Source organism: Passer montanus, unplaced genomic scaffold (genome assembly GCF_014805655.1).
Source record: "Passer montanus isolate IOZ18808 unplaced genomic scaffold, ASM1480565v1 scaffold19, whole genome shotgun sequence".
Classification (NCBI taxonomy): Eukaryota; Metazoa; Chordata; class Aves; order Passeriformes; family Passeridae; genus Passer; species Passer montanus.
In genome coordinates, this window is record NW_024366480.1 from 8,303,242 (window position 1) to 8,322,312 (window position 19,071).

Genomic DNA, 19,071 nt, shown 5'->3' on the forward strand with positions numbered 1-19,071 from the left:
AGGTTGGCCAGGGAGGTGGTGGAGTCGCCCTCCCTGGAGGTGTTTAAGAGACGCCTGGGCGTGGCGCCGGGTGATCTGGGTAATGGGTAACAGTGTTAGTGCCGGGGTGGCGATTGCACAGGGTGCTCCCAAAAGTCACTTCCAGCCTTGGAGTTGTGGAAAGCGGCGAGTCCGATCCGGGGCAGAGGGACTACGAGTCCCAGGGTGCCGTGCGAGAGGGAGGGCGGTGCTCGCGCCTGCGCGGTGGGAGGGCGCCGCCGGGCCTGAAGGTGATGGTGGGGACGGGCGCCGCCGCACGTTGCGCGGGGCGGGCGGGCGCGCTCTGACGGGAGCGGCCGTGGGCGGCGGCGGCGCGCTCCCGGGGCTCGCGGGGCCCCCGAGGAGCCCGGCACGAGGTACCCGCGCGGCGGGGGCGGGAGCGGCACGGATCCCGGGGAATGGGCTGCTGGCGCCTTCCGCCCGGCTGCCTCCCCCTTGGCGAGTCCGCCGTGCCCGGCGTTGAAGGATGTCGGCCGCGACACAAGAAAGCGGGGTGGGAGATTGGGATTTTTGGTAGGGAGATGGCGCTGGGTGGGCCTGGCTGTTCCGTGGTGGCTGCTGGCGCTGCCTCTGGGTGGAAAGGAAGGGGTTTGGGGACGGGAGCTCAGGCTGTGGCTTCTTCACGAAGGGCAGCGGCGATCCCGGCTCCGGTGCCCGGTGCCGGGACCCAAGGGAACGGCAGGAAACCGTGTCAGAGGAAGTTTAGGCTGGATGTTGGGCGAAGGCTCTTCACCCAGAGGATGGTTGGGCGCTGGAGCAGGCTCCCCAGGGAAGTGCTCACAGCAGCAGCCCGGCAGAGCTCAAGCGTTCGGCCGTAGTCTCAGTCACAAGGTGTGATTCTTGGGATGTGCTGTGCAGGGCCAGGAGTTGGCCCTGCACAGGACATCGATGATCCCGATGGATCCCTGCCAAGTCAGCATATTCCATGGTTCTGTGTTACCACTGAAGGACCGCGGGTGGCTTATGCTCCTTAAGGGGGTTCTCTTCTAGACCTGCCTATGTCTCGTCTTTTAAAAAAGCTTGAAGTGGCTGTACAAGTGTTTTATTGTCTCATGTTATGTTTCTCATTAGTAATTCGCTCCTGTTAATTAAGTATATCCAGGGAGTCAGACAGAGAAGTCATCAGAATTTTTGTTAAGGCTGTTACATGAAACGTGGATCTATGTCAGCTAATACAAACTACTCCAGCCTCACTAATGTCTATTTCCAAAACTCTCTCTACCAACTGTCCTGAAAAAGAAAACCTTACTTTGGACAGTAGTACATGAAGTGTGATGGAATTCCTTACCAAAGCCAGTTCTTAAACTGAAAGTGTTCTTCAGCTTACCCCAAGGTGTCATTGCTGTTACAAGTATAAACATAAAATGCTTTGCCAAAGTTTTGCTGCTTTGGGAAGAGATAGGGTGCAGGTTCCTGGTTTGGAATGTGTTTTGCTGCCTGTGCTTGTATCACTTGCAGCTGCTTCAGTGTGGGAATTGCACGCACGGAGGATTGTATGTCCCCACCGTCCATCTCCGGTGGGGCTGACAGCACGTGTTTATCTCCTTTTCTGTTTAATGGCTGTTTGAGGTAAAAGGCGTATCACTGACCCTTGTGGCAGCGTTACTGAATTGCACTCACTGCCTAAGAGGCTCTTCAGGGAATTTAAAAAAAAATAATTTGATGATTTGGGTAGGTGGATATCGGGTGGCTTGCACATGGCAAAAACTGAGTAGATAAATTCAGACTGTTAAGGGGTATGTAAGGAATGTAAGAAGTTAAAGACTTGTCTGGTGTGACTGTCTGCAGGTCTGCTTCACGGTCCATAGCAGCTACAAGACAAGTTTTGATGTGGTTTGGTTTTTAGAAGATTCTGTGTAGTTCTCCTGCTGTAGATGGTCTTTTCTGCAGGTAAAGCACCCCAGCTCTTGTGTATGCTCATAGGTATGGCTTGGAAACTGAAGTCTGTTTTTGCAAGACAGGGAGTCCTTGATGTCCCCTAATGTCAGATAAGGGCCCTCAGTTTGCATCTTAGCACATTTCTGGATCTGTGGGGAGTTTTTTTCTAGTCTGGAAGACAAGGGCATGAGAAATTCAACAACAAGAGCAGGAAGAACACTGATTTTTAAAACTGTATAACTGCTAATGGAATCTCAGCAAATTCCTTGTAATCAGTTTAGTCCTGCAGGTTGGAAAGGCAATCCAACATAGTTCTTTTTGGTGTTAAATCAGATAGTTGAAGATTAACTTATTTTCAAAATTAGATGCTGAAGGAAATTCATAATTGTCAATATTTCTGTATTAGGAATGGAATAAAATCACTGAAAGGATTGAGACCTGGGCCCAAAACCTGATGGAAATCTTCCAGGACAGCCAGGTGTCCATCAGAATGGATCATAAGGATTTTACCTTCATATGCTGATTGGTAACTACCTAATTTCATCACTTTAGATCAAGGATCAAACTCAGGGTCAAAGATTCTTAATGACTATTATGTGCCCCTAGTCAATTTTTCTACTTGAGATTAATGGATTGTGCAGTGTGACAATAACAAAAAAGAGCGCTGTTTAAGTTACAGAACTTCTTCTTAATTTTTGAGTCTTGAATCATGTCACCTCTAAAAAACACACATCATTCTTCATGTCCCTATCACTATAATAAAATTCCAGTGAGAGTAAAATGTTATTATTCAGTTTAAAAATCCTTATGGTCTATTCTGTGATTCTATTTTCATCAATTGAGTTAAGTCTTGAAGGTACCAGTACAGGTGTGTTAAGTCCAACACACTTTGTCCATATTAAATTTCGTCCAGAAAATTTTGATTTAAGCAGGGTCTGACAGGCCAGAGTGGTGTGCCTACTTAGGACTTCTTGTCTGCTAAGGACTGAAGCCACATCTTCTTTTAGGCATTGGCATTACACAGTAGGATTTACTCTGTGTGGAACTTTGTGCTTCCTCTAAAAAACTCCAACCCTGTGTAGCCCAGTGCCTTCCATCACTCAGTTTTCCTCTCATCCTCTTCAGACGAGCCACATTTTTTGTTATGTTTCCAGACATGACCCTGCCCCTTTGAAATAAATTCATCTGAATAGTAAAGCTCTGTTTGTGCACGTCAGGAAATGAAAGGGACACTTAGATGGGCTGTAAATTTTAATTCCCTGCATCTACTGTTTTATCTTGTCCCAAGAATTGACCTTGACTCTGTGTAACAGTTCTTGTGTAAACCAAACAAGTTGTGTGGCTGTGATTGTGGCTTTGTGGAACATTGCAGCAGATGATCCCCTGCAGCCCTTTAGGACTTGCCATGTCCTTGAGGAGAGGGACGGAGGAAGGGAATGGTTGTTAATACAGTCAGGTGTTCATAAACAAATTATAAAACAAATCAATAGCTTTTTGTCCAATGGAAGAATTTTGTTGGTTGGAAATAAAAATGCCTGAGTGGCTTCACAAGAATTCAGTGAGTCTCTTCTAAAAGTGGATGGTGAAAGATTTTAGTAAAATGTGACAGCACTTAGCTTTAACTGCAGTGGTAGTGCTTAGCCCCAGCGTGTACCAGACAGTTAACTATTTACTCTTAATATTTTGATGGTGAATTTAAAAACTGGCTTCAGTGATGTTAAAATTAGATGGCATCCTTTGCTCCCTGCTGTCTCAGGCCATAGGATAGTACTTTCTATGTATGAAAGATGTGTCTCTGCTGAACCACAAGCCTTGGGCCTTGTTGATGACATCTGGCAGAAAGCAGTGTGCTTGCAAAGGTTGCAGCGTTGCAGTCACAGGATTCCTTTCCCAATCTGAATACAGCAGTGCTGTAATGCTGCTGCTTCAGACTGAACAGGAATGTTATTAGGGTTCTAATACTGAAGTCTCATGAGAGCTCCTTCTGGTGTAAAGACACAGCTCTCTGACTCTCATGCACTTTCAGACACTTGTAGATGGTGTAATTTTGTTGTTTGCATGTCCTCTGTGCAAGCAGTGCTGTGTAAGGCAGTAAACTGAATAATGGGCAAGAAGGTTTAGCCACTCAGGTATTGAGACCTTAATAAAAATAATACTTCTCTTGTAAGAACTGTTCACGCTCATTTGTAGAGATGATGGGAATAGTGTTTACTGAAAATTAGATGAAGACTGTGGTTTTGAGTGTGTGTGTGTGTGTTCTGTAAATGTTATTATCAGCCTCTTCACACATAATTTTTCAAGATATTCTGATTGATACTGCACATATTTCCCCATATGGAGAAATTTGAATTCACAACAGAGAATTCAGCACTTACTTTGAATATTTAGAAAAGATTTATACTGGAAGTGAATGTCTGCCAACAGTAATTCTGCTGAAAGATGAACGTTCTGTATTTTTTGCTGGGAAAAATGACAGCTTTTCAGTGTTTGAAAGTGTGAAATAAATGTGGTGAGAGAATAAAAGAAAAAAATCTTGAACCCAATGCTTCCACTGTGAGTTCTGTTTTTATGGAAGCTGGGATGTTTTTCCAGTTTCATGCTGGTTCACTTTTATTCCTACTTTGTTTCTAATTGTAAGGCTTCAGAGTTCTTCCTCAAGAATATTTTTTTGACATCTTTAGAAGCATTTTGGGTGAATTTGATGAGTAAAAGACTTGGTACTTCAAGGTTGTTGTTTTAAGTGTCTTATAAAATTATTACATAATATAATTTGCACTTAATGTATTATAACAGATAGTACTGCTGCTTGCTGTTGGGTTATGGAGAGAAGAAACACAACAATGAGGCAAGACCTGTAAAAATCCAAGGTGGCAAAAATGGCATTTATCAAGGCTAGAAAGGAAACAGGTTTGGTAGTCACTCTGGAAGGTGGGGCAGAAGGCTGTACAAAGCTGATTGTAAGGTCAAAGTTTAAACATATTCCTTATAAATGCCTTTTATAATTAGTCAGGATAAAGTATTTGAATATCTACGGTCTTATTTTGTGGTTTGGTGTGGTGGTTTGATTCTGGCTGGATGTCAGGTGCCCACCAAAGCTGCTCTATCCCTCCCCTCCTCAGCTGGGCAGGGAAAAGAAAATACAAGGAAGGGCTCTTGAGTTGAGGTGAGGGCAGGGAGAGATCAGTCATTGCTTGCTGCCGTGGGCAAAACAGACTCAGTGTTGGGAAATTGATTGAATTTATTACCAGTCAAATCAGAGTATGGAAATGAGAGGTAAAACAAATCCTAAACATTTCTTCCTGGCTCCTCCTTCCTTGTTGGGCTTAACTGTACTCCCAGTTCTCTCCCTGCTCCTCCTCTCAGTGGCACAGGAGGACGGGGAATGGGGAGTTACAATCAGTTCATCACATGTGGTCTCTGCCAATGCTTCCTCCACATGGGGAAAATTCTTCCCCTGCTGCAGCAGAGGGTTCCTCCCATGGCAGACAGTCTTCCACAAACCTCTCCAACATGAATCCTTCCCATGAGCTGCAGTTCTTCATGAACTCCTCCAGCGTGGGTCATTTCATACTGTGCACAGTCCTCCAGGAGTAGCCTGTTCCAGCATGGATCCTCCATGGAATCACAAGTCCTCCCAGCAAACCTACTCTAGCACGGACTCCTCTTGCCCCAGGTCCTTACAGGACCTTCTGCAGTGTGGGTTTCCTACTGGGTCACAGCCTCTTCCTGGTATCCACCTGCTCTGGCATGGGGTCCTCCACAGGCTGCAGGTGGATCTCTGTTCCTCTCTGGACCTCCATGGGCTGCAGGGACACAGCTCCCTCACCGTGGTGTGTGTCACAGGCTGCTGGCTTGTCTCAGCTCCTGGGCCTGGAGCACCTCTCCCTCCTCTTTCACTGACCTTGGTGTCTGCAGGGCTGTTCCTCTCACATATTCTCACTCTGCTCTTCCCTGGCCTCAATTACATCTCTGCAACTATTTTTTTTTCCTTCTTAGCTGTGTTATCCCATGGCTCTACCACCATCACTGATGGTCTCAGCCTTGGCCAGTGGTGAGTCTCTCTTGGAGCTTGCTGGCATTGGCTCTCTCGAACATGGGGGAAGCTTTTGGCAGCTTCTCAAAGAAACCACCCCTATAGCCCACCCTCCACCAGAGCCTTGCTGCACAAACCCAACAGATCTGGGCAAAAAGGCTGAACTTTATTTGTGTCAGCACCATCTGTTTTTGTAAAAGTCGCTGTATCTGCAGTGTGTCTCTAATTGTTTCATTACATTTTTCATTAATAAATATTTTATTACAATTCCAGAGACTTTAAAAATTAATTATTATAATCCCCATTGTTTGTATCAGTGAAGTGCTGAGTGACCAGAAAAACTATGAATTAAAAAATGAGCTTGAATACTAGAATCCAAGCTGCAAGTAGCAGGAAGTCTTGAGCAAGAGTTCAGTTTTTGGCAGCAACCTTTTGACTCTCACTGATGACTCTATTAGTGAAAAGAGATGTGCACTGCAGCTCTGAATTTCATCATAAAAGAAATATCTGAGCTCTGAACATAGAACTAATAACCATATTTCCAATGAGTTTCAGCATATGTTAAGGTGTAGAGTCAAAACACTTGAGATGCTCAGTGAACTTAAAGAGGTGAGGAATTTGTATATATGTTAGAGTCAAAACACTTGAGATGCTCAGTGAGCTGAAAGAGGTAAGGAATTGTCAAATAAAATAGAATGTACTATTGAGAGGGAAGATCCTAAGAGATTCTCAACTTAAAGAGGTGAGGAATTTGTCAAATAAAATACAATGTACTATTGAGAGGGAAGATCCTAAGAGGTTCCCAAATAATGTTTTGATGAATTGTAGAAAACTGATCTGTGTATTTTTTTGTCCATGTTTTAGCATCTAACCTTTCATCCATTTGTGGATTGGTTTTTTTTCTGAGGGAGTTCAGAGTCATATGCAGGAAACTGCAGATCTGAGGCTTGCTTATGTGAAGTCCCTTTCCAGCCCCTGTTAGTTATCCAGTAGAAGCTTTCCACTGCTTGGGAAACCAGACCACTACACACATGCCCCTACAGCCCCCACACCTGCACGTCAAGGGCCCTGTGATGAAGTCTCTTTCCAGCCCCTGTTACCCAGTAGAAGCTTTCCACTGCTTTGGAAACCAGACCACTACACACATGCCCCTACAGCCCCCACACCTGCACGTCAAGGGCCCTGTGAGAGACAACCACAGTGTTTTAGGAGGAGTGAACTAATGATACCTTGGGAGATACAAGGACGGAAGAAGCTGTTAGGATTCAGAAAGTTACTACCTAAGTGGAGTGAAAAGAGAATCAGATATTATTTTGATCATTAGCCTAAAGTGGAAGGTAGTGTGAAGAAGCAGATGAATACAGCCCCTGCTATTAACTAACATAAGGCGCTTTTTTGACCCTTTTTAGCATAGATATATAATATGCCTATTTTTAAGCTTAGTTGCAATCTATAAGCATAATTTCTCTGCCTTGCTTATTGCAGACATGTCTGTAGAGTGACAAATGGACCAAAAAAATCAAACCAGATACCACTTTAAAAGCCAGTTTTTTTCCTTGACATGTGCCTATAATCTGAGAGGCTCTGGGACTAATACAGAGGATGATCCAGCAACACTTGTTGGATGGAATCATACACAAGCAGAAACCTTTTGTGTTGGTAGTATGAATTGTACTTACGTAAAAATTCAGTAGAGGGCAGAACGAAACTTGTGAAAGAAGGAACCAGTACTAAGAGATGGAATAGCACCAGTTATTAAAAACAGTTCTGAAGAGCAGAAAGCACTACAGCTGATTGTGATCCTTTCTTTTGGAAGCATTTGAGAGACAGCATTCACATTTTCATAATGGTCAGCTACCTGCAATCTTAAGATCCAGTACTTTCCATCACAGAGGAAAATAGAATTGCCATGGACATACTGACTGTGCTGTTAAGGCTACTGTTTAGCATTCCAGATGTATAATTCAACACACAAGCATTGCATGACGTTCTCCTGCTTTATTTGTCTTCTGAATCCAGTGTGCAGACTTTACACGTCTGCAATATCTTTTATTCTTCCTTAAGCTACTTCTTCTTTTCCTTTTAATATTTGAGTATCAAAAGATTGTAGCAGTGAAAATTACTTCGTGTGTAAGGACTGTGGAAAAGTTTATTTTTTTTTGATTTTGCTCAGGGTGTTTTAGCAAGAAGAGTATTTTAGGTAAAATGAGAGTAACAAAGTTGTTGGCTTATCTCCACTTAGCAGTATTGAGTTGTAATAACGTGATCAATTAAAAAAAGTATAGTGTAGCATTTTCTGAGTGAAAACAGTCTAGAGGTAGGGTGGGGCTAATGATTTAGGGTCATCTGTCTGCAAGGGTTTAGTCTTTTATTCGTTTTAACATGATTTTACCAGGTTTTAAGTACATTCCACTGTGATTTATTTTGCATTACTCCTTTTAGCCTAAAATTAGGTGCTATATTTTTAGACAGTCCTGAATGGTAGACAAAACTACACAGCTAATGATACCCAAACTTCAGATTATAAGCAAGTTTCTTGGTTTAGAATGAATAACAGATAGTTTGAATGATACTGCAAAAGTAGTAAAGGTGAAAACAGAAATTCGAAATGTTCATTCATGCACTCAAGGTATTAATACAAAGCATAAAAAATCCCTGTGCACTGCACCTTTCCCACCTGTGGTTAGTGACTCCATGCCTTGGAGCATAGGACTCCATCCCTTTGCAGTTACCAAGAGGTTTATCGTTTTATTTTACATTGAATTTAAGAAAAACAATGCTTTGCATGTATTGCATTAGTCTCAAAATGATGTTAAAATATGTTCCCAGATTTTTAGGACACTCATATATGTTTTCACTTCAGTTGTGGTTTTCCTATTTTCTTATTTTGGTTTATAAGCTTGGCAAAATCAGTTTTGGGGTTTTTTTAACATATACTGTCAATGAGTTCTTGAAAAGAACAAGTTAAATCTGAAAACAAGCTTTGGGGATGTTTATTATGTTCAGGAAAAATCTCAGCAATATGATGGTTTTGTTTATTAAACAGAGCTGCTTGGATGAGATCTCTGCATTTGCTTTTTATGCAATCTGAAAGATGAGTTGAAAAGGATTTCTGAAAACTTGGTTTGTTTCCTTTCAAAATTCTGCTCTGTCTGCCACACACAATTCTCAAAGTTTTTTAGATTTTACACTAAATATGACAAGAATGTAAATTAATTCTCTGTTTCCATAGAAAGGTGCCTTGGGAGTAGAAAAAGCTCATGGATTTTCACTGGAAACTCTCCTGTGGTATAATTAATGTTCTTGTTTTAAACAGTAACAGAACAAGTGAAAATGCTTTAAAGTCATCCATATTTACATATTGTGTCCAGAGTGTTTCTGGTATAACTGAGAAAATAATCCAGTGTTCTCTACATATACTATACTCTCAATTCCCTCAGATGCTTTCTGACCTCTTTTTCAAAATAACTTAACACTAAAGTTTTTGCCATTATCTTAACACTACAGTTTTTGCCATCTTTTATGCACCCCCACCTTCTTATATTTTAATTTTTCTGGTAACTCAAAAAACATTAATTGTAACAGGGTAACCATTTTTATACAAATTATCCTGATGAAAGTTTCATCTGACAGTATCTCTGACATGTTTTCTCTTTCCAACAGTAAATATCCACAGCAGCCTTTGCCGTACCTATATTGGCCAGGCTTGTTACTTCTGTGTTTTCCAAAGATCTGGAGTTTTTTGGCATAGATTATTAGCCCACATCCAAAGCCAATGACTTTGTGACAGTCACATAAACCAGCTCTGTGGCATTTAAGATTCCTGAGCTTTTGTTGTCCTCGGGAACAAAAAAAAGCAAATATAATATCTACTTCCTAATTGCCACTGGAAAGTAGAGCAAATGCAGGAGCTAGGATGCTCTTTCAGTATATCAGATTTATGCCAAAGCTGATCTGAATTGTAACAAAAGTACAGAAGTTCCCTAAACAAAACCCTCAGCACTGCAATGAGAAGCTGATCTGTACTTTTCCTTAAGAGGCCCCTAGAGTACTCCCTTTATGTCAGAGGCCTTGTTAACAGCTCACCATGAGATAGGGATGCCATCAGAAATTAAATGAATGTCCAAGAATCCCAACCAGGAGTTTGTCTTGAAAAGCCATTATCTCTACAGCTCAGTTTACAATCTGCTGGAGATCCTACTAAATAGTTAGCTGGGATGTGACAGTGCTGAAGAGACCACAAGTGTCTGTATAGTATTTCATGGTTTCTGTAGCTAATATCTATTCTGTCACTGACCACATGGAATTCTTGGAGCCGAGAACTTGAGTTATATTTGTCCTTAGACAGATTTTTTTTCTTTGTGACATTTTTAAGAGAAAACTAATAAAGTAATCTAAGATGCTTTAAAACACCTTTCCCCCTGCTCCAACTCCACAGACAAGTGCTTTCCCATCTTGGTATCTGGAGCTTGTACCTTCTTGTCGTTTTCTGTACCTTTGCAGCATGATGCAACAGCAGGAAAAAATGTTAAACACACTAAAATGAAGAAGCAACTTTTCAGAAGTCACTAGATGCAATTGTGGGTAACATTGAGATTACTGTCCTGACATCCTTAGCATCTGAATGTTTTTCAATAGTGTACTGGTGAACAGTGGAAGTCTGGCTCAGGAGCCTCCACATTCCCATAGGTGGATGCCTTTTGCTGAGTCTGCTGCTGGATATTGAGAAAATGTACTTAGGGCAGACACTCAGTGCTCTGTACTATTAGTGAGAGGGGAAAACAGTTCTCTGTGGAGAATATTATCCCTCAGGAAAGAACTGTAAGTGGCAGTAGGCAAGGAATGCAGTTGTCATGTTCCAAGTTTGTTGTTACAATTTCTGTAAATCAGTTAAGTAGTTGGCATATGATAGAGTGCCATCTGAACACTTGAGTTTTACTGAGTGTTTTCACTACTTGTTTTGAGAAGTAATTGCATTTGGATTTCAGAAGTAAGCAAGAATCTCTGCTTCTTGTAGAAGTAGAGATACCACAAGCAATTGCTTTTTCCCTTGAAGTCTTACAGAAAACTGAGTCATGGAGGGCCAGTACCTGTAGCTGATTTACTGCTCCATGAGCAGCAGCAGCAGCATTTCTTGACTCCCACCAAGTTCATAATTCAACAGGACAGAGTAACTGCCTCCTTAATATAGAGACACAAGTTTCTTTTTAACTCCTGTTAGCAGGAGTTCAACAAAAGTGTGTGTCTGTGTGTCACAAGCAATGCAGAGGTTCCCAGGGAGTTTGAAACCTGGGAATTCATCTTCTCCCCACATCAAACGTTGTAATTCTAGTAATTGCCATTAATTCAAGCACAACAGTAGCATAAAACTACCTAGAAAACATACAGGCAGGACTGTTCCAACAGATCCATTTGGATTGTGAAACTTTCCTCTCTTCGAAGAGAACAGTAATTTAAAGTTGAGGAACTTCTAAAATTACATAGAAAAAAATCTCCCATTAGTATGTCAGTATTCTAAAGGGAATTCACACCAAAAACTTCTTCAGTTGCAAGGTTTCAGGCTGACCAGAAATAAATCTTCATAGGATTAATTTGCTCTTGTTGCTATTTCTCTAAATGTGTGCTTTTTTCACTTTAGCAGGGGCCTCAATGTGTTCAAGACATATATTTGAAAGGTGGAGAACTAGTGGAAGAGTTGCAACTTTTTGAAGATACACACCTTACCATATCTAGACAGTAATAAACGGTATGTATGGTTTCACTTGTTTGTTGTTTTTTTTTTAAACTTCTTCCTGTGTTAGGAAGTGTCGATCATTTTCTGCAGCCTAGAAAAATTCGCTGCTAAAGCACCTGGCATATGTCTAAGGTGAAGGGAAAGCAGATATGATGTTTAAATTAAATTTGAGTGATTTCTAGTTTGGATAAAGAATTGTTGTGGCAATTAAAAATGAAAAAAAATTACTAATGTACAATACTTGTAAATAACTTAAGTGGCATCAATTAGCATCACCTTTTTTTTGGAGGGAAGGAATGTTAGTTCTGTAACTTACAACCACTGAATAAAAGAAAGAGTATTTCACAATTTCAAAGTATGCGTTTTGAGGGGTAAAATTATTTCTTGATGTCTATGCATGCAAAACTAAAAATTCCTTTCTTCTTTGTGGGGAAGCTCTCAATAGTTATTTCAAACTTTCAGGGGTAACTGGTAAGTATCCAAAATCTGGGTTATTCCACAGTTAACTGGGTTATTCCACAGTTTTAAAATATACTTCGCATTGCAATATTTGGAAAATTGTATTTCAGTTTTGCTCATGTCAATCTATGACATTCACCAGTACCTTCCCCCTTCCTGGCAGGTGTTACCGGCAGGCTGTTACAGTTACATTTGTTACTCTTTAGGCTATTGCTTGATCATTAATAATTATTTCTATTGGGGGTTTTTCAATTTTATTAACTTCTAGTGAAAATAGTATAGAACGTGAAAAATCTTACCAAAACTAAGAATGCACTGACACCAAAAATAAATTTTAATTGCACTTACTTCAGTGAATTTATAATGCATTTATGTAGGCTCAAGGTTCACTCAAGTTATCAGATGCTACTATAAGTGAAGTTTAAGGGTAACTTTTCAATGGCTGTGCCAGGTTATGCAGATAAAAGCAGTAGATAGTAATAAACTCCTAAAAAGTTTTTTGGGAGTAGAGTGATCATTTTAGTAGTGAGGAGCAGTGTATGTTAAGTGAGGGGACTATTTAGTTCAGAATGCTGAAAAAATGAGAAAATTATTTTCTTAATTCTGGAAGGTAACTATTTCTGCAAAGAAAGATAAGGGAAACCTCTTCAAAGTAGAATAGAAAGTCATTTAAAATTTGAGAATTGTAAGTGGCATTGGAGCAAGTAGAAATCACACCATTGAAATGCCGTTTCTTTACTCTTGTTTCTTCTTTATAGAAACTTCATCCACACTTCATCAAAATGCAGCGGAGTCTGTTACATTCTGCATCTCAGCTGGCTCATGGGACGTGTTGGTTCTTCCCTCGTACCAGTGTCTTTCAGTGCTTAAAAGGACAGTCTGTGTTGCCTAGTGTGGGATGCAAAGTGATTCTGGCACTGGACCCTCCTAAGCGATGTCTTCATGCAGGTGCAACTCACTTTGCCTCAAAGAAAACTGCTTTTTCATCACAGCCAGCAGACACTTCTCACAAAGTACCAGAAGAGAGAAATCCTTTGCCTTCGGCCACTGATGCGCCCAAGCAGAGCCCTGCAGAGTCAGATTCTTTAGAACCTGATCCATTACAAGATAAATCAATTAGTCTTGTTCAGAGATTCAAGAAAACTTTTAAGCAGTATGGGAAAGTCATGATTCCAGTGCACCTTGTGACTTCCACTGTGTGGTTTGGATCCTTTTACTATGCAGCCATGAAGTAAGTTGGTATTTTGTTGCAGTGCCCGATACTGTGGTTGAATTGAGATCTACTAGTGAAAGGACATGTAGATTATTATTGCATGTTAAAAAGTGCCTTTATATTTAAAAGAGAAATGTGGCTACATTTTTGACTAAAGCATAAAGTTAATATTGAAAGTATATAGGATTCATGAGAGTGTAATGTACATACTGTTACCATGCGGTTATTGCTGTATACCAGGTATGTTGCTGACATTTAAAGGAATGCTCATCTCTCCAAAATGATGAATGGATGTAAACAGCGTTGAAATTTTTAGTAATCTCTCAAAAGATAAAAATAGGGACTTGGAATCATGATTATAAATGGCTAGATGAAATCTTTATACCTTTTTTTGGCCCTTGGACTTCAGGTTACCCCTTCATCTCCACTTCATCCCCAGTCCCTCTTCATAGCTGGATTTTCACTTCATGGATTTATCTCACTTAGCTGTTCACAATGTGTGTCCCCTCCTTTTTTGTTTCTGTTTCCTCTATTTCCTGCAATCTACTGAAAAAATTGCTGCTGTAGACCATACTTTTTAATTGGAAATTAAATATTTGTGTGGTTTAAAAAAAATTATATGTAAACTAAGTAGTCTAATTTTAGTTTCTTTTAGTTACAGCATGTTCTAGATACCACTCTGGAAAATGGCATTTATCAGAAAAAACTACTACATCAATTAAGAGCTGCTAGTTTGCTAGTTCAGATGAAAGAGGTTTTATTATCTGGAAATAGTTTGCTAAATATAAGCAAATGTTTATCTCTGGACTGGTGGTGTTGTATATTTAATAATAGAAAGCATGAAACAACAAGGTTTGTGGTGGCAAGGATGGAACTCTGACATCAGAATGCCTTACTGCACAAGTGTTTGTTTTAGTTACTCTAACCAGCTGGCATAATTGCCCTTTCTGGGAGCTATAGATCCAAATGTCATTCTAAATTTAGCTCATGTCAGAGGAATAAAGGTCTTGAACTATAAAAATATTTTGCTTTGAATAAATTCAGGTTGATGCTTATGTCCAGACATTTCAGATTGAGTGAAGATTACTTTTCTTGAAACTCTAAAGCCTGCTGCTGAAGTAGGTATTTGGCAGATGAAAACAACTGAAATATTCAACTAGAAACTAATTAAACTAATTATAACAAAGCTTCAGTTTGTTATGCCACAGGAGCAGTGCCCTCTTGAAGTGGAAAAATAACTCTCAGAATGACTGGTCATACAAGACTAAACAGCAGAGGTTTATGAAATGGCACAGTTAGGTGCTTTCAGCTCCTACTAGGTCTCCATTCCCTACTCTGGGAACAGGCCTACAGACTGTAGGTTCTGGTAACTGTTGGTAAATTACTGCCTGTTACTGTTCCTGATGCTAAAGTGATTGCCTGCTCAGAAGAATGCTTAAAATATTAGATAGAAATGGATAATGGTACTAATAAGCTAAAATCTCTAAATATTGAAAACTCAGGTCTTCTCTAACTGTGTGTAATCTTCTATAATATTCATCTTCTATAATATAAAGATGAGCTTTCCTTTCTTTTTTGGTGTTTTCCTGGATGTCAAATAGAAAGAAATTGTGATAGGAGCTCCCTCCACCATTTTGACACATTATATTGGCACAGTAGAACAATTGAGCAAAAAGCCCCTGAAATATTGTCCATGTAACATGTTGCTTCCTTGTTTTTTGCCACATTCCATGTTTGATATATTTAGAAGTGAATGGAGAACACTGTCTGAAATTTTAATAGAAAAAAAGGTAATTTTAGGCAAAACAGAGCATGAAATTGAATATGCACAGCTGCAATCTGAGTAACTGTCTTACCACCATTACATCTTCTTACCTCAAACATAAACTGGGGCACAGGTAAGTTAGAAACCATTCCATCCAACAGAGATAATATAAATGGGTCACTTTTTGAAATGCTGAGAACATTAATTTTCCTATGGTCAGAAACATAAATCCTGTAAGTTTATGGCTTAGAAAAAAAAAAAAATTTGTTTTCAAATTATGAAGTTTATGCAATAAAGAAATAGTACTCTAAATTACTGTTCAGGTTTCAAATTCCCATTCAAGTTACCAATGTTTTTCTCTTTTATAGTGGGGTGAATGTTGTTCCATTCCTAGAGTTGATTGGCTTACCAGACAGCGTAGTAGACATCCTGAAAAATTCCCAGAGTGGAAATGCACTAACTGCATATGCATTGTATAAAGTAAGTATAATTATAGTTTGTAAATAAGCTCTAAGTCTTGCCTGGTGAACTAAACAGGGTTTACTTGTTTACAGCAGAAAGAATTAATTAGCTTTCTTCGATAGCTGCATGTACTTCGGCATTCATTTTGTGGTAAAAATAGTCCCATGCAAGTTGATATGTGTTCTGTGTTCCTTCAAGGAGTCTGTCTGTATTTCTAAAATAACTTCTTCGCTGCAGAAGTATTGCAGCCCTCTGAGATGGCAATTAAGTTATTCTTCTGTGTCCCTGACATAATTAGCAGGGACAAAGAGGTGAAGTCTAAACACCTCACTGAATTTCAGATAAAAAGACAGTTATTTTTATCCTAGATGATTTTTTGTCTTCCCCTTGAGAGTGATGTCCATCACTCTCAAGTATTTTCATTGTCATTTGAATCAATTACTTACATTCAGGTTTGGGTTTCTTTTTATTGTTTTATATGTGCAAAGTCTGTGTTTGGGAAACCTGAAACATGTCAGACCGTTCAAAAACAAGGCACAGTGTTTGCTGTACATGCCACTCATTTGTTTTGTTTCTGAAAGTGGTGACCTTCTTGCCTGTTGTCAAAGGGATTACCTTCCCAAACAAAATGTGAAAGTACGACTCCTTCCAATTTTTCCTGTGCCTGAAAGAGACCAATAAATAAATATGGTTATTAAATATAAAGATATTGTTATAGCTGGGAGATCTCGGCAGTGTTGGAAGAAACTCAGTGCTTGCATGCAGTCTGTTCTGAATTGCATCAAGATGCCGAATGCTTGTCCTACAAACTGCACAGGGAGGGTTTGTGTGTTGATGAGTTTTTTTTTAAGGGAAGTCTAATGCCCTTGCTGGCTCTGGCAAAATAATACTTTAAGTGAAAGGTGTGCATTTCTAGGGGATGCACTGTAAACTGGCTTATTTCCTTATAAATTGAAGATATCTTTAGAATTTGACACTGGTCAAAATAAATTTTCAACATAAAAAAATACCTTTTGCTGGATGTTATTTTCCTGTTTTATCTATGTGGTGTGTTCTCTGGTTTCTTTAAGATTGCAACTCCTGCCAGATACACTGTGACTTTGGGAGGAACATCTGTCTCTGTTAAATACCTACGTAAGCACGGCTACATGTCCACACCACCACCAGTAAAGGAATACCTACAAGACAGGATGGAGGAAACAAAGGATAAAATTACGGAGAAGATGGGGGAAACAAAGGATAAAATTACAGAGAAGATGGGGGAAACAAAGGATAAAATTACAGGGAAAATACAAGAAACCAAAGATAAAGTTTCATTTAAAAAAATAAAGGAGTAGGAGAGATGCTTAATTTTTGGATATATCAAACTTAGCACTTTAACCCTTTGTGAGGCAGGATACGCAAAGTGCACTTCTGAGCTGTTGTTTTTTTTTCTTTTATATTTTTTACCCTTTGTCTGGAGACGACAATGCTACGTGGATGTAAAAGTTAAAGTTCCTTGGAGAAGAGGTTGTGACCTAAAAGTTTCAATTTTCAGAAGGAAAAGTGAATCTCAGATTAGAAGTTAACATGTCCTTTGGTAATGATGTTAAGAATTACTCTTCCCTCTTTTTTTCCCACACCCTCCTCTTCAAAATGAAGGCGATTTCTTCCAAGAGCCACTAGTCAGTTCTTCTCCCATCATAGTACACAGCCATGGTTCCACTAGACTGAGTCTTCCATTAAATAAGAATGAAGATTTCTCTGTTAGGAAGAGCAGCATGTTTAGCTTTTTAGAGTACGTGGACCCAAGTCTCTTCAATCGTGATCATCTCTCAATTTGGAGCAGACTGTTGTCACTAATACTGCACGTGAGGGAACTGATGGATGAGCTACTCAGCAGGAATTCATTGCAATGGCTTCCTTGGCTTCAGCCAGGCTGCTGTGGTTTACAGGCTGAGACTATGAATCTTTCTTGAACAGTGCATCTCTTCAGAAATCTCAACTGAAAGCTATAGGAAGATGAGTTAATCACAGTAGCCATACTGTCAAAGTATACTTGGTTTCCTGAAGCTGATTTACAGTACAAAGTCATTAAAATTAATAATTGTATATTAAACACTAGGATTTGTTCATTGTATTAAAGTTTACAAACTTGCTCTATTTCATTTTTGAAACAAAAAAAATATTTTGAAAGAAAAGTTTATTTGAGAAATTGCTATACTAAGGGGCTTTATAAACACATGGAAAGTTAGAGTTAAACCCTAAAGTTCCTCCTCCTCCCTCAGTAAAACAATTTGACTAAAATAAGCATGATTTCTGAGACAGTGATCACAGTCTACCAAACTTTTTTCCCCCTAGATTAAGTCAAGCAAACACTTATTCATACCTGAAGGCTGAAATGCTGTCTCAGATGTCATAAAGGACTAAAGTTGAAACTGTTCTATTTGGCTGGGCAGGCAAACTTCTCTCAGTTTTATTCAAATGTAGGATGAATTGAAGTGTGTTTTTCCTATTTCTACTACAGATCTCACTTTGTAGCAACTCAGCATGTGTAAGGTGTTTAAAAAAAGGTGCTTTTTTATCAGAGGGATATGGGGAAAGTAATAGACTTGGACCTTGAGCATTGCAATTGACAGGAGGGAAAAAATATAGCTGATGAAGTATCAGCTCTGCCCCACTGTCTCATTCAAGTCACTGAGGGCTTCTCCATGTTTAAGTGAGTTGAACGTCATTAACGTAATTGTGCAGGATTGATTACATACTTCCCTGCCTCTGCCCACAAGTAAAATAGTAACTGCAATCTAATGCCTACCTCACAGGGATGTTGTGAGGAATAATCATTGTATATTCAGTGACCTGAAGATGTAAAGTGCCATGTTTCTGATAAAAATTATTAAAAAAATATTTCTGTGAACTCTTACATTGCTAAGTACTACTGTTAAGGACTAGAGCTAATAGATGCTATTTTGTTTTTCTCTTTTAATGTGCTTTTCCTTACTGGCCCCCTGCACACATTCTGATGTTGGCATTTCTTCTGATTTCCCACTTTTGGGGGCAGTGTTACCCATGTCCTGCAGGACCCTGCAAAGCCCAGAGTGTGCCCCAGGAACATCGCATGGTCACTCTGAGTCTGGGGCCGCATATGGGACCCTTTCAGTGCAACTCACAGGATCCATCTCTTTACTCTTGGCAGGGATTGCACAGGGGCACCTAGGTGTCCTAGGATGAGTTTTTAGCCCTTAGACAAGTTAGAACTTGTTGATTACACCACCTCTTCTTGCCCTTCCCCTTGCCCAGCTGGCCTGTGACCGCTCCAGTGTGTATTGATCCATCTCTACTAATGCTAAGTACAAAAGCTGATTGGCTTGGAGTTGACTGTCCTGTGTGATCATTTCTGCAGCTGCAGGAACAGCTCACGGGGACTCTTGCCAAGTGCCTCCTCTGTGTAGCATGGAGAAGCTTGAGGAGTTTCTGGGACAACCACTTCCCCCATCCAGCATGTCATT

At 40.0% G+C, this 19,071-nt stretch overlaps 1 protein-coding gene across 4 annotated transcripts; it reads left to right on the forward strand.

Moving 5' to 3' along the window:
- The first annotated feature begins 248 nt into the window (after positions 1-248).
- On the forward strand, positions 249-18,542 carry FAM210A (family with sequence similarity 210 member A). Of its 4 annotated transcripts, none has more exons than XM_039705975.1 (5): positions 249-269; positions 11,589-11,696; positions 12,902-13,374; positions 15,490-15,601; positions 16,654-18,542. In XM_039705975.1, the coding sequence occupies exons 3-5, from the start codon at positions 12,926-12,928 to the stop codon at positions 16,918-16,920; spliced, it is 828 nt and encodes a 275-aa protein (XP_039561909.1). In that variant the 5' UTR covers positions 249-269; positions 11,589-11,696; positions 12,902-12,925; the 3' UTR covers positions 16,921-18,542. The 4 variants fall into 4 exon arrangements, with proteins under 4 accessions (XP_039561909.1, XP_039561908.1, XP_039561911.1 ...); XM_039705974.1 differs by having other exon boundaries at positions 257-395; XM_039705977.1 differs by lacking the exon at positions 249-269 and adding an exon at positions 365-395 and having other exon boundaries at positions 11,592-11,696.
- Positions 18,543-19,071: the final 529 nt, after the last annotated feature.

Excerpts from the sequence above, each read along its gene's own strand:
- FAM210A (XM_039705975.1), top strand. The coding sequence starts at position 12,926 with ATGCAGCGGAGTCTGTTACATTCTGCATCTCAGCTGGCTCATGGGACG. Across the intron at positions 13,375-15,489 it reads TTTTACTATGCAGCCATGAA|TGGGGTGAATGTTGTTCCAT; the intron begins GTAAGTTGGTAT and ends TCTCTTTTATAG. Across the intron at positions 15,602-16,653 it reads CTGCATATGCATTGTATAAA|ATTGCAACTCCTGCCAGATA; the intron begins GTAAGTATAATT and ends GGTTTCTTTAAG.